Source organism: Dermochelys coriacea, chromosome 26 (genome assembly GCF_009764565.3).
Source record: "Dermochelys coriacea isolate rDerCor1 chromosome 26, rDerCor1.pri.v4, whole genome shotgun sequence".
NCBI lineage: Eukaryota > Metazoa > Chordata > Testudines > Dermochelyidae > Dermochelys > Dermochelys coriacea.
In genome coordinates this window covers 11,146,586-11,169,904 of record NC_050093.1, presented here as the reverse complement: position 1 = coordinate 11,169,904, position 23,319 = coordinate 11,146,586, and the positions used below count along the sequence as shown (strand labels likewise).

Below are 23,319 nucleotides of genomic sequence, written 5' to 3'. Positions count from 1 at the left end.
GCGATTTTTGACAAGTTCCAGCTGTCCAGCAAGATGAAAAGCCATAATCGCAAGAGAAGGCAAAATGACCGTGCTGGATTAATTTTGCAAGTGCATTTGTTTCAATTTCCAAATGACTTGCAGTAGCCTGTGTAGGAATGACTCATGTATATTTGCTCCAGTGTGTGTCTTTCACTTTGATTATTCACTTGCTACTTAAGCACTGTTGGCAGCAGTCGGAGCAATGCAATGTGCTACCCTCCCCAGTTTGCATGGTCATGGAGGGAGTTCTGCAAACCAGGTAAAGCAGCAGATTGGGAATCGGGAGGTATAGAGTCTGTTCCCTTCTCTGCCACTGCCTGGCTTGGTGACCTTGGGCAAGTCCCTTCCTCTTTTGGCCTCATTTACTCTCCCCTTTAAAGCGGGAATAATGATACTCTCCGATCTTGGTAAAACACTTCAATATCTACTGATAAAAGCACTATATAAGTATTAAGTAATAGTATTTTTACAGAATAATCTTGTTGTTACTGGCCACTGGGCTAGAACGTTGGTTTGCCTGAACTTTGCAGGTAAATTTAATTCTCTGTTCCTTAGATTCCCATTAAGTAAGGTTAACAGGCTTTTGATGTAGATGGCTCTGATTTATGGTTACCTTATGTCTGTCAGACCCATGTAACCATAGCAGTGTCCTGCCTTGGGAATCGCTGTCCATGGTGTTCAGTAGCTCAGTAAAACACATCTTTCATTCAAGCAGCTAATTGGAAGCAGCTTATCTTCTATTCATGTTTTGGTTTTTCCCCCCGACCCAGGCTGACTGATCCCATTCCTCCAATGGAAACATCCATAGCTCCACGTCAGAGGCCTAAAGCAGGACAGACACAACCCAACCCTGGAATTCTCCCTATTCAGCCAGCCCTCACCCCTAGAAAGAGGCCTGCAGCCATCCAACCACAAGGTGAGTCGTGGCCTCCTTACAAAATCCACAGAGCAGAACCTGAGCATGCTCAGAAGCTCCTTGCATTTGCCTAATAAAATTCGTTCCAACACTTCAGTCCTATGGCAAAAATTCTGTAAAACTGAGTACAGAGCGAATCGATAGTCTTACAGAAATTGAACAGGCTTCTAAGGAAGTTTAGTCTAAGAACTAGAGCTAGCTGGTACCTTTTTCAATGGAGGGGAAAAATGGTGGTTTTTTCCAGGCATCGAAACTTTTTGCAGAACTCTTTGATCCTGGCCAACAGTTTGTATTTAATGTTTTTTGGTGGGGGTTTTTTTTTTTTTTAGATGAAATCTTGAAAACACTTTTTTGGTAAAGTTTTTTTTTTTTTTTGGTCAAATAGAATTTTTCACAGGAAACTTCCCAAAACCCTAAATTTCCTGTGAAAATCATTGGTGCTGTCTGACCTGCTCTGAGACCCTGGACAGTCTAGCTGAGAACCTATGGATTTTTGGAACCATTCTATAGCCAGGGATACAATTCCTTATTACGTCCCCCTAGGATGCTCCCTCTTTCTTTAGGACTCTTCTCTAAGGGGAGGCTGAGTGCAAGCATTGTTCCTGGACCCTGCTGGAGCTTTGCCGGGCAGCGGGACCTTTGCATGCTCTGACCTCTGCGTACGTTGTCTTTCCCCTCTTAGTCGCAGGCCCTGTTGCTTTGGGTGGTGGCCAGCCCTCCCTTCCTGCAAGCGTTCAGCAGCCTAAAGTGCCACCTCCGCAAGCTCAGCCGCAGCCTGCCCCTCAGCCCCAGCCCAAGCAGCCGCCCGCTCCTCAGCAGACCCCAGTAGCCCCGTCGCCAGTCCCTTCTACTCAGCCGCAGGCCATGCCTCCGCATCAGCAGCAGCTCTTCCTGAAGCAGCAGCAACAGGTGATGCAAGCCCAGCCGGTAAGCATGGCCGCTGCTCATTGCGTCTAGCGCCTATGCTAGGCCACGGTGCCACAAGGTAACAAGGACAAGTGTCTCCGGCCTATTCTCAGCAGAGGCACAGAAAAGGGTGAGAGGAACGAGGAGGTTTCTTTATTGTTAGTGCCTTGTCATCAGCTGCTGATCGGGGCCTCATTGGATTGTGCCGTGTAACTGAGCGGGGAACAGCCCTGAAGAGTTTACAGGCTAAATAGGCAAAGGGTGGGAGGCAGGATGAGGAGCAGAGAGGCAAAGTGAGTTGCCCAGGGTGTCACAGCACTGATAGAGCTGGGGACAGAACCTGGGTCTGCCGCCGAGGCCAGAGCCCTACCCAACAGACCAGGGAACTCTTAAGTAGGCTGCTTGGAATTAGTGAAGTTGGAACTCCGTCAAAAAAGCGCTGTGGTGGCCTTCATGACCTCCAGTGGCAGGACCTTGCCTTGGCCTTGCGTGTCACTTTTCCATAGTACGGCGACTGCTAGTGCTGCACACTGATTTGCTGGTCAAAGAACGTTCACCGGGGGTCAGTTGATTGCACCATTTTGGGAAAGTCTCTCTTCCAACTAGAGAGATGAGGTAAGGTGAGAGAATATCTTTTATTGGATCAACTTCCGTTGGTGAGAGAGACACACTTTCAAGCCACACAGAGCTCTTCTTCTGGTCTGTGTTAAGCACCATGCAAGCTCAAAAGCGTGTGTGTGTCTCTCTCCTCTCTCTCTCTCTCTCTCTCTCTCTCTCTCTCTCTCTCACCCACCAACAAGGTTGGCCCGCTAAAAGATATGACCTCACCCACCTTGTCTCTCTAAATTCCTGGGACCAGTGTGGCTATAACCTCACTGCATACAACACTGGAAGATCTTTCTCAGCCAATCACCCGCTTCCGTAACTAGCCAGAAAAAGTTCACCGATAATTCACCGAACAAATAGCATTAGCCCATCTGAACAGTGGGGTGTTTTGGTGAACAATTGCCGTCATTCGACCCAGCATGAGAAAAGCACCCATCCATTGACTCATCAAGGCTGCTGCTTGCAATCTATGCAGCTACCTATGGAGCGTTATAGTCCCGTTGGCTTGTCCTTTGGCCAAGCGATATGTATTCAATTCTATTTTCGTACTCTGTGACAAGGTTGCTGTAATTATCCATGCTATAGACACAGGATATTAATGTCAAATGGGGCCCAGTGCAGGTGCAAAACTCCCCATTCAAGACAGGGCCCGATTGCTAAACAGGGAAGGGATGTTTATGCTGGATATGTCTACACAGCAACTAGACACTTGAAGCTGGCCTGTGCCAGCTGCAAGGTCAGGCTAGCAGGGCTTGGTCTGCAGGGTTGTTTCAGTGCTTGTAGACTTCGGGGCTAGAGCTGCAAGGTGGGTCCAAGTCCAAGGATCGTGAGCCCGAGTCAGCTGGCATAGGCCAGCTGCAGGTTTTTCTTTGCTGTGTAGATGTACCCAATATAACCTCCATATAAGCCTAATGCCTAATTGACACGTGGTTGAGGGAAGCCTTTCTTAAAGTTGAACAGATAGGTGTGTTGACTCGGGGTCATGCCACGAAGATCCCCAGCCAAACAAGGAAAGAGGAGACCTTCATCTTTTTAACATTTTGATTAAAGGTGGGAAGGCATAGAAAATGTTGCTACGTTTTAGATCACAAATCCGGTTTTCTAGTAGCCCTTTGCAGCTGGCCTCGAAGTCGTCATGGCTTGTTTTTGTTTCCCCAATTGCCATGGCCCTCCCTGTCTGTTACGGTGCGGCAGTACCAAGCCATGCAGCAGCCAGTGGTGGCAGTTTCAAGTGATCCAGCAGGGGGCGCCGGCGCAGCAGCAACTGATGCAGAGCTACTACCAGCAGCAGCTGATGGCGCAGCAGGCTGCCATGCAGCAGAAGACGGGGCTAGTGGCGGCTCCGCCAAAGCAACCGGCTCCAATGCCGCCCCAGCCGCAGGCTGCAGCCCAGCCAGCACCTGCGCAGGAGCAAGTGGTAAGAACTAGCGAGGCCTTGAAAGCGGCAGAGAAGGGAGTGAGTGGTGGGGAGGGGGAGGACTGAAAGTGCGGTCCAAGTGCTGCTCCCTGGAGGACTCGAAGCACTTCCCCCGGGCACAAACCAAGCTCACCACCTGCCTGGCTAGTTGTGTGGGGGGATATAATCCGGGTTTTTATGTCGCCCAGGATTCAACCCGGAGGGGCTAGGGAATAAGGCCTTCTCGGGAGGCCTGCAACTCCAGTACTTGGTACCAAGCTCTAGCTGTGGGAGCCAGTCTTGCTGCTTCTAAGGTGCTTTCCAAGAGACAGGTTTTGTTTGGGCTTTTCCCTGCCAGAGGGTGCTGCATTCTCTGTGGAAACTGCCTCCCGGGTATGCTGAAGTTTGGTCTTCTGTAACAGAGCGGTGTAGGTTGAGCTGAGAGAAGGGAGGAGAATAACTTTCCCTCTCTCCAGAGTAGCAGCCGTGTTGATCTGTATTCGCAAAAAGAAGAGGACTTGTGGCACCTTAGAGACCAACAAATTTATTTGAGCACGCGCTTCCGTGAGCTACAGCTCACTTCATCGGATGCATTCGATGAAGTGAGCTGTAGCTCACGAAAGCTTATGCTCAAATAAATTCATTGGTTAGGCTCTAAGGTGCCACAAGTCCTCCTTTTCTTTTCCCTCTCTTGTACAGAATAGACTTAACCTGCATTAAGTGTCCTTGAATACATACGACAAAGCTGCTCAACCCTGCATGAGAGGCATCACACGCATGTCACTGGTGGGTGGGGGTGGGGGGGTGGAACTGCAGCACAGAGATGGATACTGCAAGTCAGGAGAGGAAAGATGGTCCAGTGGTGAGGGCACAAGCCTGGGACTTGGGAAATCTGAGTTCAGTTCCTTGCCCAAGTCGCAGAGATTGTCTGTGGCACAGCAAGTCACTGAGCCTTTCTGTGCCGCTGTTCCCTCCACCCCCCCCCCCGTACAGTAGGGGTAATAGCACAGCCCTGCTTCACAGGAGTGTGTGAGGATACTGTCGTTACAACTCTGTGAGGTACACCGATACTACAGCGGGGGTACTATCTACGACTAGAGCGGAGCGTAGGATTCCTGACTCTTAGCCCCTTGCTCTGAAAATCTGGTTGAACGATGTGCCTCATGAGGAGCCGGCAAAGGTTTTTTCCTACAAGGTCATCTAGACATGTTTCTGCAGAGGTAATGCTAACGTATGGCATAAAACTGACTGTGTTCTCTCCTGGCGTGGGCTGACCAAGGTCAGTGGGTAGCGCTGTCGCCCACAAAACATGCCAGCATTAGTCTCCGAAGCAAAGATTGTCAAAAGTGACTAGAATTGAGTGCCCAAGCGGATGCTTTAGGGACATGGGTGTGGGGGTGTTTTTGTTTTTGTATTCTCCCCAGAGGGCAAGTGCTAAACACTCCCTGAAAATCAGTCCACGTTAAGGAGTTGTAGATTGCTAGATTCCAAGGCAGGAAGGCACCATTGTGATCATCTAGTAAACGCAGGCCATGAACTTGGGCATCTGCCAACAGAAGCATCCAAAATCAGAAGTCACTGCCCTTGAGAATTATTTTGGGGCATTCTCTGGCCTACATTATACGGATGGTCAGACTAGATGATCACAGTGGTACCTTCTGGCCTTGTAATCTACAAATGAATCTATGAATGATTCCACTCCTCTTAGAGGAGAAAATTCCTGAGACTTTTATTAAAGAGCCTTTCTGAAGGTGCCTGGAGATCCTTTGACACAATTCAATTACGTGAAAATCGTAACTTTAATAAAACAATCCAGCGAGAAAATTCCCCCGCATTCCCCAAAAGGCTAAATACACGGTAGTTCCCATTGCTACAGCAACCAGGAAAAAGCATTAAGTGTCTCATTTGAAAAATGAGCAGCGAGATGACATCTCTCGGTAGCAGGCTTCCTCGGCAGGCGTGGCCCTGTCGAGGCCTTTTCAGGTTGCATAAAGTTTTTGGATTATTACTAGCCACGTAGGTTTCTGTCGAGACTTCAGTACAGCTCTTCCCTCCCTGAGCACACTGTGTTTTACTGTGACCTACAGGGAACAACATAAGGTGGGTGCACTGGAAATGGTCAAGACCAACTCATTTCTCGCTGTAGTGCGATACGAGGCTTAAAATGAAGCAGGTGAAGGAAAAGATTGCTCTTGATTGCCTTCCTCCCTGCCACATGTGACCCTGCAGCAATCAAACTCGATGCTGCGTGTGGGGGTTTTTCTGTTCCAGAGGGACAAAAGGAAATGTCTCCTTCCTGGCTGAAGATGGACCAAGATGCTGCTGCATACTGGAGCAGAGGCAGAACAGAAATGCCCAGACTTGGGGCATAAAATACAGACTTCCCATCTCTTTCCACACCCCAGTTTTTCCCCTGTTTAAAATCGGGATTGAGCTACAGCTGGATCGTGAAGTCCAGCTTGGCAGGCTGACTTAGAAACCAAGTGGTGACAAATCGTACAATTATTTAACACCACAGTCTTTTTAGTGGGGTACATGTATATATCTCACAGGAGTGAGGCGGTCAGAAAACAACTACTTCTCTGAAACCTTTTGAAGTTCTCATTTCAAAGGCTTCAGAACTGACCCATCTTGTCTTCAGTTTTGTATCGAAAACATTAGGGACTGGCATTTATACCCTTGAACTTTGCTAGGCAATTCCTACCCCTCTGGCTGTTAAGACCTTTCATGCACTTTGTTACCCCACTCCCTTCTGCCCAGCCCTTCCTTGTTCCTTGGTCAAGCTCTGTGTACTCTGGTTATGTTGAATAGTGTTGGTTCCCATAGCTGAAGGACAGTTTTGTGTCATGGTGGCTATGTCCCGACTGTCTGAGCCACAGAAGAGAAGAGCCCACCTCTGCTACCAGCTAATGGAGTTATTGCTTTAGCTCAAGTGCTGGGCTGTGGGTTTCAGTGTTGGAGGTTCTGGGTTCTGTGCTCACTGACCACCTAGGGATGAGGGCTTGAAACATGTGGCTGGCTTGTGTTTTGGAAGAAATTTGTATCCAGAGGTGCGAAGAAACTATTGCATCCAAGGTTTTGGTGGAAATCCCGTTAAATCCAGGGGGTTCCAACCCCTGTTAAACAGCTAGCACTCGCAGATATTTTGCTCCTTAATCCTGTCCCGCTACAACCTCTAACCCGTCTGCCCAGCCGACAAGACTTTTGGCCTCTCGTGTGAGAATTTTTCTGCCCTGGTTGTGAACCATTATGCCTCGTTATGTGGCGGCTGCCACTTTTCTCTTTTAGCAGCACACGCCGAATCCATCTTCCCTCCCAGAGCGCCAGCGCAGCTAAGGGAAGTGGTGTCACTTGTGATTATGGTTAAATGGGACCCTAATACTGTACGTCAGTGAGGCTCTTTGAGTTTTCCCCTGTTCGGTTGTGCTGCGTGAGATCAGGGCCCTGGACTACAGTAATTCTTCAAACACAGCCATTGTTCCTGGATGAGTAGCTTATACGTTTGCTTCCCTTCCTAGAAGCAGGCCCCGATAAGGCAACAGCAAAAGCCTCAGACGACACCGCCTTCAGCTGTCCAGGGGCAAAAGCTGGGCTCCCTCACCCCTCCCTCCTCCCCCAAGACTCAGCGCGCGGGACACAGGAGGATTCTGAGCGACGTGACGCACAGCGCGGTTTTCGGGGTCCCGGTCAGCAAATCTACCCAGCTCCTGCAGGCGGCTGCTGCCGAGGCCAGTCTCAACAAGTCCAAGTAGGTGGCTGTTCATTTTATGATGGGGAGGGAGGGGAGATGCTGTTTGTCCTACTCTTGAACGGAATGCCCAGAAAATGAAATTGAGTCAGCCCATCTGGGAACCCCAGTTTAGTACCTCCCACCCCTACCATGCCCGAAAGTCTCCCCAAAGCCTCTTCCTTGCCCAGAGGAGGAAAAAAATCCCAACTGCTTTGGCTCGCTCGGTGTGCCAAGCAAACTGGGACCCGTGCCCACTACGGACTACACGGTGGGCAAGAAGGTTATCGGTAGCTTCAGGATCTTCCTTTGCATGGGACCCCAGCAATCCTTTGACCGATATTATTATGAACACAGCACACGCAATGCTTTCCCCCCAAAGGGTCTGCTCTGTTTCATCCGTACCATCAAACCTGTAAAATCTGGAGGCTGCCACATGGCATGTTGAATACAGTCTTTTATTGCATGTTGCAATACAGCATTTCGACAGGGTTCCCTAACAAAGCGGTTTGCCTTTTGAGTTACAATTTTTGGTTGAGCCCCCCACATCCCGTAAACCCAGACAAAAATAGACGCATGCCAAAGTCTACTTGATAGCCTACTCGTAAACCTAACAGACTTTAACACTGCTTTAATTTACCTACATCTAGAAGTTTCAAATACACAGATACCGACTGGCACAGCCAAGGTTTCTTCAGCAGCAGGCCAGGCTGCACTGTTAGGGCAGGGCCAATTACTGCCCCCGCCTCGGGTTTTCAGGGTGGGGGAAGGCAAGTGCAATGATCTCTGGGGCGGAGCCAGGGCGCGGAGGCTGCTGGGAGTGGAAATCCGCCTGGCCGTGGCAGATGTTGATGCTGGCCCATTGAGGTGAGTCAGGGGTGGAGGTGGTGCACCCTCCCCGCCATGTGGGGCTGGCACAAGCTTCCTGGCATTGCTGCTGGCCCTCCAAATGTTCCTCTGTGCCCCCCATGGTTTGAAAACCTCTGCTCTAACAGCACAGAGGTCCTAATATGTGTCTGTTTGTATCCCCGGTGCGAGTAGTACACTAAGCACGACACTGGCAGGTCAGAAGAACCCAGTCCCTGCATCACTGAACTCTAAATAGAACAGTGTAGGTGCCAGCCCTGCAGTACATGGGAGTGCTTGGCTTCCACCGTTTTGTTTACTTCGTTGTTTGCTTGTCTTCCCCAGCCCCTCCGCCCTCGCCGCCACCACCACCACCCACGGTGCAGCTGTCAGATTAAAGCCCTGTTGTTCCCTCCCACCCCATGTTTTGTTGTCTTGCAGCTATTTCCAGGATACCAAATTAATTCCAGTTCTTATGAAGGCTGTCAAGGACCTGGCTGTGACTTGCATTGGGGGGGGGGGAAGAACACATGTAGTGTGAGTTAAAAGGAAAAGCAATTTGTGCAAAAAGTTCATGGATGTTAAGGCCAGAAGGAACCATTATGAACATCGGGGCTGACCACCTCCATTGCAGGGAGTCGGAGTTTAAGGCCAGAAGGGAGGACTAGGTCCTCTAGCAGATCTTCTGTACATCTCAGGCCACCAATACCACTCGGCGCCTGCTCGCTAAACCCACCAATGGAGACAAGACTGCTAGGAGACTAAACTATATTATGTGCCACAGACAGAGAATAGGCAGGATTAAGGTGCACCAACGCTCAAGGCCCCTCAGTGGCAGGAAAATGATTAAATGGGATGTACCCAGATGCTGGAGAAGAAGTCAAGAGGCCCCTAAGATCACTGCCAATTTGACCTGTGGGGAAATTTCCTTCCCGACCCCATGCATGATTATCAGTGAGACCCTGAGCATGTGAGCGAGAACCAGCCAGCTGACACCTGAGACGGAGAAGGCTCGGTGCCACCGCACAGCCCGGGCCCATCTCACCCAATGTTCCATCTCCAGCCGTGGCCATCTCTGATCCTGCAGAGGAAGGAGATGAAAAAATTTCCCAGAACACATGGGAGGGGCAGGCAGGGAAAATCCCTTCCAGGCTGCTGCTGATGGCTGACTGAAGCATGTGCTTTAATAACAAGACATAAGCTGGCAGTGAGCCCCAGGGTTGTTGAGCCCCACCCCCTACCATCTCAAGCAACCCCTTCATCCAGTTGCGCTCAGAAAATTTCCAGTTGACTCACCTGGTTACTAACGTCCATGTTTTGGTTGGGGGGGATGCTTCTAGGTCTGCATCCACGACACCGTCCGGCTCCCCTAGGACCTCGCAGCAGAATGTCTACAACCCACCGGACGTCTCCACGTGGAACCCGTTCGATGACGATAACTTCTCTAAACTCACGGCGGAGGAGCTGCTAAACAAGGACTTTGCAAAACTGAGCGACGGTGAGTTTACCGGGAGCTTCGGCGTCCGCTAGCGACTGGCGTTGCTCCCTTCTGGACCTGGGAAAGCAGGAGTGGCACAAGGTGGGGGAGGACGGTAGCTAGAGGCTTCTGAAATGTTCCAGTTACAGAGCATTTTGGTGAGCGCAAAAACCTGCAGAACTAACCTGTTAACATTGTGCATCCAGTAGCTTTTGTCTCTTATTTCTACGGGGCATGTGACATCCTGCACAAGCCCTCCAGGATGCAGTGTTAGTCTGCCACCCCAGTCACCTTGGCTAGTGCCTTCCTCTCAGTGTGGAGGTCAGGGAGATGACTGAAGGCCTCAGGTAGTGCTCCCCGTGCGTAAGGATGGTAGGCTCTGGCCGTGATGAGCCTACCACGGTATAGCAGTTATATTGCTGCATACAGAACTGCAGCACACAGATTAAGTTACATTGCTTCATGTGCGAACGATGGCTTGCAAGAAGTATGAGTAAATGTTATGTTCTGCCATGGTATTTTTAAAGCTATTTTAAATATAGAAAAGTAGATCAGCTTCAAAATGGGAGCTGTCTACCGTCGAGTGTAACCTGACATTTTTTGGAATTTCAGGTAAACCTCCAGAAAAGCTTGGTAGCTCCACAGAGAACTTGATTCCAGGCTTTCAGCCAGCTCCATCGACAACACAGGCAGATGCTTTCAGTTCCTCTTCCTTTACAGCTGGATCGGGTAAGCATGTGAGCGTACCCTGAAAGAGCCTCCTTTCGAGATAATACCAGTGGTAGGTGGTGGTGGCGGCTTTTCTGCAGCCCCCCCTGAGGCCTAGATCCATTTAACCGACCTTGTTTCTTCAGGCTGTCGCCTCTTTGGGCATCTCAGTAGCAAATACAGGACAGCCGTGGTACCTTAATTGAAAAAGGAGGGCACGTGTACTAAGACAAGCCCTGTGATGGAAGACCTCAGCCTGGGAAACTTGTTTAGTTCATCTCAATTGGCTAATAGACACAATATGAGGTAGCTCTTTGGGGAAGTTAGACACTGGATAGACTCCTTAAAGTCCATAGGAAAGTCGGAGCCTCTCCCTATTAGCCATCATGCGTCATACGGTAGCTGTTCTATGCTTGAAGACATAGTCTGGAACGGATGGGGTCAGGGGAATTTGTTGGTCAAAACTTGCCTGACTCCTTGAGAGCAATCCGACAGATGTGCCAGGTGATTCCACTTCGAGTGGCTATGATGGGATATAGAATCCTAGAAATACAGGGTTGGGAGGGACCTCGAGGTGATCTAGTCCGTTCCCTCCATGCTGAGGCAAGACTAAATCTACCTAGGTCGTTCCTGAGGGGTGTTTGCCTAACCCTGCCCTTAAACCTCCAGTGACTGAGATTCCACAACTTCCCATGGTAACCTGTTGCAGTGCTTTCATATACACTACAGAAAGGATGTGGGCAAATTGGAGAGTCCAGTGGAGGGCAACCAAAATTATCAGGGCGCTGGGCACACGACTTACAAGGAGAGGCTGAGGGAACTGGGCTTATTCAGTCTGCAGAAAAGAAGAGTGAGGGGGGATTTGATAGCAGCCTTTAACCACCTGAAGGGGGGGTTCCAAAGAGGATGGAGCTCGGCTGTTCCCCGTGGTGGCAGATGACAGAACAAGAAGCAACGATCTCAAGTTGGGGAGGTCTCAGTTGGATATTAGGAAACACTATTTCACTAGGAGGGTGGTGAAGCACTGGAATGGGTTACCTAGAGAGTAACCGGTGGAATCTCCATCCTTAGAGGTTTTTAGGGCCTGGCTTGACAGAGTCCTGGCTGGGATGATTTAGTTGGGGTTGGCCCTGCTTTGAGCAGGGGGTTGGACTAGATGACCTCCTGAGGTCTCTTCCAACCAGGGGTGAAAGTAACTTAAAGGACTTACTGGTACTTCCAGAGTCCTGAGCAAGGGGCGTGGCCTCAACAGGAAGAGGCAGGGCCTTTAAATACCCGGGCCCGTTAAATCACCGCCGGAACCCTGCTGCTGCTACCCCAGGAGCCCGGCAGCGGGGCTCGGGTGGAGATTTAAAGGGCCTGGGGCTCCCCGCAACAGCTGGAGCCTGGGGCCCCTTAAATCACTGGCCTGGGAAAGCCGGTCTGGTCCGGCATGCCGGACCAGACCGTACCGGCTTGCTTTCACCTCTGCTTCCAATCCTAATCTTCTATGATTCTTCTAGTTAGGTTAGATATTAGGAAAACCTTCTTTAAATCTCCTTTGCTGCAAATTAAGCCTACACACAGTGGACATGGATAACAATTGATCACTGTCCTCTTTCTGAAAACCTATTACATATTGGAAGACTTCATCGGATGAAGTGAGCTGTAGCTCACGAAAGCTTATGCTCAAATTAAATTTGTTAGTCTCTAAGGTGCCACAAGTACTCCTTTTCTTTTTGCGAACACAGAGTAACACGGCTGCTACTCTGAAACCCATATTTGAAGACTGTTATTCTCCACCCTCCTTCCCTCCCCCGCCAGTCTTCTCTTGTCTAGACTGTCAAAGAGGATAGGCTGACGGCATGATTCTGCCATGGCATGAAGGGAAAAATGCTGATTGCACTTAGGAAAGATAAAGTATGTGGGCAGGGAAGACGTTTCCCTGCTGCAGAGAAGGAGTGCACGGTTTCTTAAGTATAGTATGTAAACTACGCGGTGGATGCAGAAAGTGGGAACTGATGGTACGAGCATGGATTCCACAGATCAGCAATTCCTTGGGACCTGGTCCTGCAACCACATCTGGGGTGTGGAGCCTGGTGTGGAGCACCACTGGGTTCCGCCCGGGTGCCCAAATGGCGGCGGCTGCAGGATCGGGGCCTCTTTAAAATTTGGTTTCTCTTGCTCTCAACTAAAACCCAATCCAGTTTCTTCAAGCTCAGAAATCTCTGGCTGGATGCCACTGCACGTCTTGTCATTTTTTTTTTTTTTTTTTTTTTCAAGCCATGGGGGCACCTGGAAAATCCCAGCACTCTGGAAAATACCCACAGTAACACAAAACAAAATGTTTAGCTCGGCATGTCAGCCTCCCCGCCCCCCGAACTCCACTCTGACCTTTTTACCTTTTAAAAACTGGATTTGTTGAGTTAAAACTTCCACAGGGGTCAGCAAGCTTCCAGGAGAGCAGGCAGTCATTCTGCATCGTAAATTTAGCTGTGAGCATGCGTAATGTGCTAATCAGAGAACCAGGCTATGGGGCTAGGTCAGATTTTAGATCACCCTAGAATCTTAATTACTCAGAAGGAGAAAACGAAGAAATCCATTTTAAGATGATTTCTAAATATAAGTGGTACTTGGAGAAGTTTATGATAGAGCTCAGTAGCTTTGCAGTGGCTTGTACCTGCTAGCTAGAGAGCTGTGGAAGCTTTAGTGAGTTAACATTTCCTAGCCACTCGACACAATGTGGGTCAGATTTGCTGTTAGTGTCCATCAGTGTTGCTGCATCGACTTTAACGGAGAGGTACCCATTGAGGTGCTGGTCCTCTAAGTTTATTATTTAAATGCCCTAACACACATCCCATAAGGCCTTGTCATTCCAGGTACAAAGTGTCCTTAATTCCCATTGGGCCACAAGTTTCTAGATCTTTTTCCCATAACACTGTAGCTTGCTCAGCCCTCTCAACACAAGTATGAGTGTAATATTCTCCCACTTTGAAGGGTTGGGAGGTGTTGGCTCAACGTTTTCTCTACAGCAGTGGTTCCAACTGTGGTCCACTGCTTTTCAGGGAAAGCCCCGGCGCACCGGGCTGCTTTGTTTACGTGCCGTGTCCGCAGGTTCAGCTGATCGCGGCTCCCATTGACTGTGGTTTGCCGCTGCAGGTCAATGGGGGCTGCAGGAAGGGCGGCCAGCACAGTCCCTCGACCCGCGCCGCTTCCCGCAGTCCCCGTTGCCCTGGAGCGACGAACCACGGTCAGTGGGAGCCGCGATTGGCCGAACCTGCGGACGCGGCAGGTAAACAAACCGGCGCGGCGCGCCAGGGGCTTTCCCTGAAAAAGCGGTGGACCGCAGTTGAGAATCACTGCTCAACAGCTTTGGAAATTCTTGGTTGAAAAGTGTTATGAACAAGCTTAGTATTAATATTACAAGAGGAAGCAGGGCCTTGTGGGTAAGGCACTGAACAGGGACTCAGGAGACCTTGGTTTAATTCCCATCTCTGCTGCTGCGCAGATTTTAGGCGATTTTTTTTCTTTCTTTACTTCATTTCCTCCGTCAGTACAACTTGGATAATAACTTCCCTTCTCACACCTTTTTGTCTTCTAGCCACAGAACGTAAGCTCTTCAGGACAAACTCTCCTCCCGTTGTTTGTACAGCCCTGATCTGGGCTACTACAATACAAATAAAAAATTAGCATCGTTCTGTGGATCTCTTTTTTGGCTTTTGTGCTCTATAAGGTTTCCTTCCTCCATAGACTCTTCCCTGCACTAAGATCTGTTTTGTTTTGGGCATGCCTCACAGAAGTTTTGTTGGTGCTTCCACAGGGATTGGAAACTTCCATCTCTTCTCCTTCTTTCCTCTAAAGTATGCGCTAAGGAGGGAGTGCCAGTGAACTTGCTTGCGTTTGTCAGTGCGTGAGAAGCATATGATGCCTAATAGGGTGGATTCTGGGGCGGGAGCAGTCAGGTTTGATGGTTTTGGCACTGGATTGGGGTTCAGCAGAGTAGGGTTCTATTCCCAGCTCCAATGCTGGGTGACCTTGGGCAAGTCGCTTCATTGCTCTGTGCCTCAGTTTCCCCACCTGTAAAATGGGAATAATAGCTCTTTAGTAAAGCACTTTGAGATGTATGAATTAAAAGCGCAATGGATCTGCTCCATGGAGGTCTTATTACTAACTTTTTCCATAACCAAATAAGCTGGCTTCCCCAGCCCTGGTTTTAAATCTGTTAAGGTCGATCTGTGTCTCAGTGCTGCACCTTTTCTGCTTGACGTGTTTTTGCTTTTTCTTTTTCTTTCTTTCTCTCCTCTTGTTTCTTGCTGCCTCTCCAGCTGAAAAAACAAAAGACATTCTGAGTCTGGACACTAGCCCTCCACTTCTGGCTATGCCTGATCCTTTCATTCCGCTTCCATTATCCGACACACCAGGTAACCAGAACAGAATGTGGTGTTTAAATATAAATATTTGTCACTTTCAGATTTATGCCTTGGGAAACTTGAAAAGTGGGGCTGATATCAAAAGCCTGCAGGATGTATTGAGTGACAGATGCGCCTCACCTTTTGGAAATTGGCCCTACTGGGTGGGTGTAGGTGTGGAGGGATGGATATACAATGGAGTAGTGATTCCTGATTCAATCCTTGGGTGCTATTGAGATATTATTATTACTACTACTACTACTACTAACGGAATTTTTCTCTATAATGTATGTAAGGGTTCAGTGTATGCAAAAATTTAATTTAAAGAATACTTGGGGCTATTTAAGCATACTTTTTAAGGCTATTTTAGATAAGACTTCTAGGTATTAAACTCGGAACCTTCGCCACAAGACGGTTGATTCCTTTTGGCTCATTGCTTAGCACTAGTTCTGCTGTACAAATGTGCTGCCCCTGGGTTGCTGTGTAACCCACTGGTCAGTCTGTATTCTAGATCCCTGTCTCTGCCCAATCCACAGAGGATGTGAGGCTGTTAGTGCCCAACTACAGACCCTGGCGCTACAACTCAAGCTGTGGCAGCTCATGCTTTTGGGTCACTTTCAGGGCTTAAATTTTGGGCCATGCAGCCTTAATGCAGCAACAGCAATAGATACTTTCCCAAACCCTGCCTCCCCTAAATGAGCGCACGTCAAGAGTTGATACCCCATTCTATGAGGGGATCCCCATGCGTTTTCCCTTTTTCCAAACGCTATTGAAAGCACTTTGCTTTCTTGGCCTGTCAGCCAGAAGCCGTTGCAAAACTCCCTGCCCAGTACGCACAACACAAATGGCAGGGGCTAGCAAGCTGAGCCAGCTTTTTTTTTTTTTTTTTCCTTATTGCGTATTGAATTTCCATACAGCAAGCAGCATTGGTAGACTTGGCTCTAGGCAGCTCTTAAGCCTCTTTATAGAAACCATTACGAGGAAATTGCCTTCCCTTGGGTGACAATAATCAGAGGAGGGATTGACTGTAGTTTCTGATCTGTTGGACTGTGCTAGCCCCATGTGTGCCATATATTTTAAAGCTACAGCCCGAACCTGCCTTCACTAATCCATTGCATGCACGTATGAAGTTATAGGTGTAAGTGTTTGCAGGATGCACGCTCCGGTCTGCATCTGGTGCTCAAGCTCCTGGAACGGTTACGTTCAGACGGCAGTGACGTCTTCTCTCTGACTTAGATGGCAAATGTGCCCAGGTCGCATGTTTCTGGAATTTTTCTTTCTAACTGCTTCTGGCACAAACTCGTCCTGCGATTTGAAAATGGAGATGGCTGCCCGCGTCTCTCTAAAGTCAGCAGTGAAGAGAATTCTGGAATTGAACTTGGCTGATAACTTGCACAGATCCACCAGGCAGGACATGTCTTGCTTGCTCTCCCATATCTGCATTGCCTCTGCAGAACTTCCTGCAAACCCACATCTGCTAACTAAGCATAGGTGGCTTAGGCATGAGGGGAGTGGATACTGTCTAGCTGGAAGACAGCCGTTTTATAGAGTCCCTTTTGTCAAGAAGCACCAGACTTGCGATACCTGTAGGCACCTGTTTGTGTATAAATCTCTTTAAATGTGCATGGACAAATTGCTTTAGAAACTCCTTATTTGACTGTAAGAGATTCTGGTTACGTACTTTGTACTGAGTTCGTTTAACTTCTCTGCCGAGGGTCAGTTGCAGAGCACAGCCACTGATTAAATATTTGCTTTAAATTAATGTCTGCTAAATTTTTTTCCAAAAGGGATGGGAAGGAGGGAGAGTACAGCAAGAATTGGCCAGCTGTAGAATATTTATTTGTTTTAACCACCTTGCTTGCTTGGCCCATCGGTCAATTTTGGTCAGAGGCCTTCGGCACTAAAAGCATGAACCTGTACCGCTTGTGCTGTCGGAATAACTCTCTTAGGGTCTGTTTTCACTGCAGGCTTCGCTGCTTCTTCAGATGTTGCCCCTAATCCCCCTCCCATTCACACCACAGACGCGCTCTCTCCCCTGAGTTGGGTGGTGCTTTAAACCCAAACTAACTGGCCAGGCTGATGTGTCTACACTGTATCTGGGAATGAGCCTCCCAGCCCAAGTCCACAGACTTTTGTGTTGGTGGGGCTCATGCTGTGTACACCTTGTGGCTTGGGTCTGGGTGTGGGGTGGGCTTGACAACACCAGCCCAAGCCACATCATCTCCTCAATGTCTATGTAGCTATTTTGAGTGTGCTAGCCCAAGTTTGTGGACCTGAGCTGGGAGCTTTGCTCCCAGATGCAGTGTAGACATAGCCGCTGAGGGTTAGAGTCCGGGTCCTGCTTTCACGTGGGCTGGAATGTGCGCACTTTGCAGTGAGGAGGTAGGCTAAGCTGCTTGAGTCCTTGTATAGTCCCCCAACACCTTCCCACAATTTTTCTGTGTTCCCGGAAGGACAGACCAGTTCTCCCGCAATTCACTGGCAAAGAATCGCAGAGTGGCTCAGCTCCCTGTAGCTCAGGGAATGATGGGATGTGCCCCTGGACGTCCCAGTGACTCTCACTCTCACTCTCACTCACACGGGAATGCCGCAACAGGGAGGACCCAGTAACTCGAGTAGGGCTTTACAAGCGCGGCTGCTCCCACCTGGGCTCGGTTAACTCTGATTCTGATCACCTGAGTTAATCCTGCAGTGAAGAGAGAGCCTTAGATAGCCGGTGTAAGGTACTCTTATCTTCTCTCTCAGATCAACTCCGGAGATGCACAGTCTCCTAGTGGCAGGGTTTTGTTTTCATTTCAATAACTTAACATTAAGAAAGTTACCTCAAATTAGGAATAATTCTAGGGAAAATGGGGAACAGTGTCCAATGGAGAAACCTGAGATTAAAAACTAAAGCAACAGTCCAGTGGAAATTGGATTTGCTTTAACACATCCCTTTTTATTCTGCGCAATCACTAGTGGAAATGTAACTGGTAAGAGAGGCTGGCAAGCGAGGTATAAAAATACAGCAAAACATCTGTTAAAATACTGGAAAATGAAATTCATGCCAAAAATGTTTTTCTTTGTGCCTGTGTAGGGAAGTGAGCCAAGGTTTTCTTAATAAGCTTATTCTAGGGCTTCACAGCTGATTGATCATCATGGAGCGGTTGATCAGAATGCTAATTTTTCTGCTGCGTGTGGCTGTTTGAGTCCTATCAGTACAAATCTAGCTTACAGTGAACAAGTAGCCACTGTATTATTGGAAGTGAATTTTTGCACGAGAGTCTGGAAGCCATAAATTAAACTGAGTTTTGAAACTTGAAGGCAGATTTTGCTTCATTGGGGGGGAAAAGAAAAAAAAATCCTCTTCTAGAATAACCTTCCATCGGTTTTTTTACATGTGACCTGTACATACAGTTTGAGTTTATTCATCTTTCTCTTTTGCTAACAGTCAGTTCCAAAACAGCCCTTAAGACTCGCTTTTGCAAAGTACTTCTGCGCATGCTTGATTTTAAGCATGTGAACGGTCCTTTCCAAGCACAAGTCCTTGGCTGAATAGGGACAAACTTCTGGACATGCTTTAAATTTAAGCACCTGAACGAGGGCCTTAGTTCCATAGTCAGACAATATTTGGGCATATTGGAATGCTTACCCATATCTTTACTGAACGCACATACCCAGACGTACAAGCGTTTATGAATATGTGAAATAGGAGGCTAGTGAAATACTTCTCCAAATTTTGTTCATTTGTTATTTTCCCTTTTCTCTCTCGTTTTCCCCCCTCCCCTGCAATTTTGGCACTGAAAAAAGGGTAACGGGGGAGTGCTGGCACGTGAGGGGAAACAGTAACGGATAAAATGGAAACTGAAGACTTTTGGGGTTTCTTGTTTGTCATCAAAAGAATGAAAAAAATTTCAGGGGAACAATTTTTTTTTTTTTAAGGCTACTTTTCATTGCAAGGGAGGGCAGTGGTTTGAACAAAACATTTTGACCGGTCCCAGTGATCAGTGTAAGAGATTCAAGGTCTCTGGTCACACTGACACAATCCAAGCTTCAGTAATTCAGGACTGAAATACACAGTCACCTGGTTATCAGTGGTCTCTTGTGGGCATGAATGGGGCTAGAAATTTAGCCAGGGTAATTCTTACTCACAGGCATGGGTTAAATTGAATTTCTCCTCCAAAATGAATTGACTACCCCCAGCCATGATGTACTGGCAGGGATCCTGGCTTATTTTCTCCTTCCTCTGCGGAGTTGAATGATCTGTTAGGATCAGGTCAGTGGTTACGGTAGATTGAAAAGAGAGAGAATTCTCAAGCAACAGTCCAGGTGGAGAGAGCGGGGGTAGCATACCTGTGCTTACAGAAGCGAAGGGGGAGCTGCACTTCCCCCCATTATTCTATGCTTGGTTGACTTCTTAGGACTGCAGGATAGTGGGCATTGATGGACCTCAGCCTTTATCTTCAGTTGCTGTGCCCCTCTTAAGTACCCTCTGTCTTGGGAATAGAAGAGAACTGTCCATCCATGAAGGATAATGAATGTGTCTGTCTGCATAGCTTTAATTTCATACAATAACTCACTCCCCACCCCCAATGAGACAGAACCAAATTCTGCCATTAGATACGTATTTATAGTAATGCCTGCAGGCCTCAACTGCTACCAGGGTTCTGTTGTACCAGGTACTATAGAAGACCTTGTAGGAGAAAGTCCCTGCCCCAAAAAGCTTACAGTCTAAATAGGCAAGAGTGGTAGGGAGAAAGTAGGCAGAGAGAGAGAATGAATGTGCCATCTGTATCCATGAGCAGAAGGGATCGCCAATGTTAAGATTCCCATATGGCCCAACAAGTAGTGTTGCTTTTTAAAGAGAAATTATCTATTGTACATCTCTTGGAGGCTTACAGCTAACTCTTCACAAAGGTCTTCTGCCTTTTTTCAAATAGGCAGGCTCTCTTCCTTGACTATATTTTCTTATCCCAAGAGGAATGTCAAAGCAACAGGATCACCATGCCGATCAGCACTGTTCGGAGACGATACAGCTAGCTAGCAGCTGAATTGCAGTTGTGTACTGCCAACCCCAGTGTGGGGAAAAATCAAGAGTTGTGCACACCCATGCGCAAAATCAGGATTGGCTTTAAAATCATGAGATTTTTAAACGATGATAAAATGTTGGGTTCTTCTTATTTGTTCTCTAGGTTTTGAGCCTTGAGTTGAGGGACCTGAAATGACAAGACTCCAGGAGCTTGAAAAAATGCCAAGAATCGTGCAACTTGCTAGAGTTGGCAAACCTGGAGCCAAAAGCATAGGGAGCAGCCTTTCAAAGCTGCTTAAAGCCTGCTTTAAACACAGATGTAGTAGTCCTATCCTGGTAGGATAAGGCAGTACAACCACCATACTTTGGGCGGTTACTCTTGTATAAAGATGCCTTCTATTGGTATAGCTTAGTTCCCCCTTCCTCTATGGGAGTAGGCTGTATTGATGTAAAGCACCTTCATACTGGTGTAAGTGCATCGACACTGGGGTTGTGCCAGTGTAACTATTCTGGTAGAGAAATTGCGCCCCCACTCAACATGTTTACATCAGTACAAACACTGAGTAGGTCAGGCTTAAGGGACTTGGATGCTCAGTTCCCATTTAAAAGCTTAGTGACCTGTACTATGCCCCCTAGGAGACCTGAAAAACCCACCTTCCATAGCTAAGGACCGGCTTCCTATTTATTACACATCACTCTACTAATTTCTTGTAACATAAAAAAATATCACCGAATTTCTTTGTTCTGCAATATCAAATATTTTCAGGTCTGCAGAAACTCCATTAGGAGCATTAAAGTCCAGGCCCATCCTTTGATTAGTCAGAGGCTTCTGAGGCTGAATAATCAGAAGTTTAAAGTTTCATCAGATTTTAAATAGATTTTCCCCCTCTTGTTGCAGAGGTAGATTTTTTTTTTTTTTTTTTCCAAAGCACAGATGGCAGAGATGATAAACTCCCTCTGAAAGTCAGCAGGAGTTGGGTGCCTGACTGCTGTTTGTAGTTTTGAAAATTTCTCCCTTTATCTTCTAGGAGAAGATTTTATTGTCTAGGAGAGTAACAGATCTGTCAAATAGCCTAAAGAAAACTGGGGTTATAGAATCCATCCCATGCAATATAATGGAAGATGCAGCTAGCACTAAGCATTGTGTGTTTGTGTTTTGGCAATTGATTTGTCACATCACACATGGAACCCAAGACATGTATGGAAGGCTTGATGATGAGGATGAAATTTGCTTACCCAAGAAGCAGCCGCCTTAATTTATGTGGAAGACCGGGTGTACTTTGGCTACCGTGTTTGTATAGATATGGATGGGACCCTGAGATCTCCATCGTAACTTTTTCCCCACAAATGCTTCTTCGTGCACAACAGTCTTCTCAATTTCAGCTTAGTTATCTGACAACGCTGGTTTCTACTCCGACCAATAAGTGACCTCAGTTCCGCTCCAATGAAGTAACTTTCCTGTCTGAAATAAAAACTAGCATTTAGCTTGAATTATTTTATTCCTTGGACGGAGGGCAGCTCAGTATAACTAGAGAGGCTAAAAGAGCAGGGACTCTGCCTTTCCAGGCACACCTACCATTGAACTGCAGCTGCCTAAGATCAGGGCATGGGGAAGCGGCCTAAGCTAAAACATCATTTCCTTCTGTTACTGTCTTTTTTTCTTTGGCGTCTGTGGTCAAAAAGGCATCTGGTGAAGTTACTCTGAAGAGTTTGATTCACGAACTGTTTTTTGTGCCGAGTGATCTTGATGTCAGAAGCTAAGCTTGTGGTTATTCATAGCATGTTGTTTTGAGAAACTGCCCTAATCTAACTGTCCGAGAGACACCCTCTTATATAGCAGCGCTTCCTGCCGCTTAAAGCGGAACCATAGATCAGTGTACACAGAGGTCACTGAGCACTTTCTAAGCAGCCCTCACTCCGTCCCAAGCTCCAGGTATTGGCTTTCACCAGTACTGTTACCATGCTTTATCTCACAATCCTTACATTTAGGACCGAGTACAACATAAAATTAGAAACTCTGGGTAGGGCTGTTGAAATGGACCCACGTGCTTGAAAGCTACTAAGTCACTTGGGAGCTTTCGAAAATCTCCCTCTGTATATGTTTTCAGTTGGAACAAACAGGACGCTGCAATCACGTTCCTGGTGAACTTCCTTTCCCTGCTCCCTACCCTGTATGTGTTTTGTCTAGCTTGGATTGTAAGCTCTATTCTGAAGGGATGTAGTCCTCTTTAAAAGCGTGTCCAGGTCTAAGTTCTTATGACTGCTAAGTGACCATGCTGACCGTTAAAAGATGGCAATGAAAGAAACAAGAAATTAAAAACTGCCAGCAAATTATGGCAAAGAACCATTGAAGTTTTTCCATGATACTTGCACGGAAAATTTTAAAACTTGATTGTGGGGAAGATGGGGTAGGGAAAGGTCTGTTTTTTTTTTTTGTTTTTTTGTTTTTTCCCATCGAAAAAACCCCAGTTTTTTTTGAAGAATGTTGTCCGGCTCTCTCCAACTCCAAGCGTTCTCTCTGGAGACAGCTACCCAGGGATTAGAAACTCACCAACATGCTCATCCCACAATAATCAACAGAAGATGTTGCAGTGAGTCAGTTTTGATTGCATGTCTGCTAAAATTATTGCCATATGGCTGACCAAAGAGATCCTTTTGCATGTGAGGGTTAAATGGATGATCCCTTTTGAGGTCGGGGGCGGAAATGAAGGAGGAACACATTTCACTAAAGAACATGAGGGTGGAGCAGAGATGCATTTAAGAGGTCGGTGGTGATGGAGAATGGTTTCAAACAACCAGGGTTGCTTTCAGAAAGTTTGGGTGTCCAACTAGAGACCCTCTGCAAAGGGCTGAGTTTCAGAGGGCAGAGGTTCAGTGCTTCCGGAATCAGGCCCCGGGAAGGCGGGTCTCAAATATGAATAACTAAAATTACAGATCTATTTTAAAAGTATCAAACTTTGTAATTTTAACTCTTGTGCTCTGTAAGGCTTGTACGTGATTAAGTAAAAGAGCTGAATTTTATGGGGAGTGTAAAAGCTAAATGAGAAATGGGGCCCAAACCAAACTCCCGAATCTGAACACCACAAAAGGGGCCTGATCCATAACTCTCCACAGTTTTGTGTGTGCCAGGTTGATTTCTAGGTAAATGCAACTTAAGCCAGCTTTACTGTCTGCCCATGCTAAGGCAGTATAATTCAGCAATGGAAAGAATAGGCATACCATTGCCGAGAACTCGACATCTGTTTTAAAAATTTATTTGACAGGTTTCAGAGTAGCAGCCGTGTTAGTCTGTATTTGCAAAAAGAAAAGGAATACTTGTG

General features: G+C 47.4%; 1 protein-coding gene across 1 annotated transcript in view; it reads left to right on the top strand.

Annotated features, from left to right (window-relative positions):
* The window catches only part of AAK1 (AP2 associated kinase 1), a 117,436-nt gene that overhangs the window by 70,804 nt on the left and 23,313 nt on the right, over positions 1-23,319 (top strand). Inside the window, 8 exon segments of the mRNA XM_038384645.2 lie at positions 792-937; positions 1,620-1,864; positions 3,644-3,669; positions 3,671-3,866; positions 7,364-7,593; positions 9,759-9,916; positions 10,508-10,624; positions 14,908-15,003. Of these exon segments, the coding sequence (XP_038240573.1) occupies positions 792-937; positions 1,620-1,864; positions 3,644-3,669; positions 3,671-3,866; positions 7,364-7,593; positions 9,759-9,916; positions 10,508-10,624; positions 14,908-15,003 (1,214 nt within the window).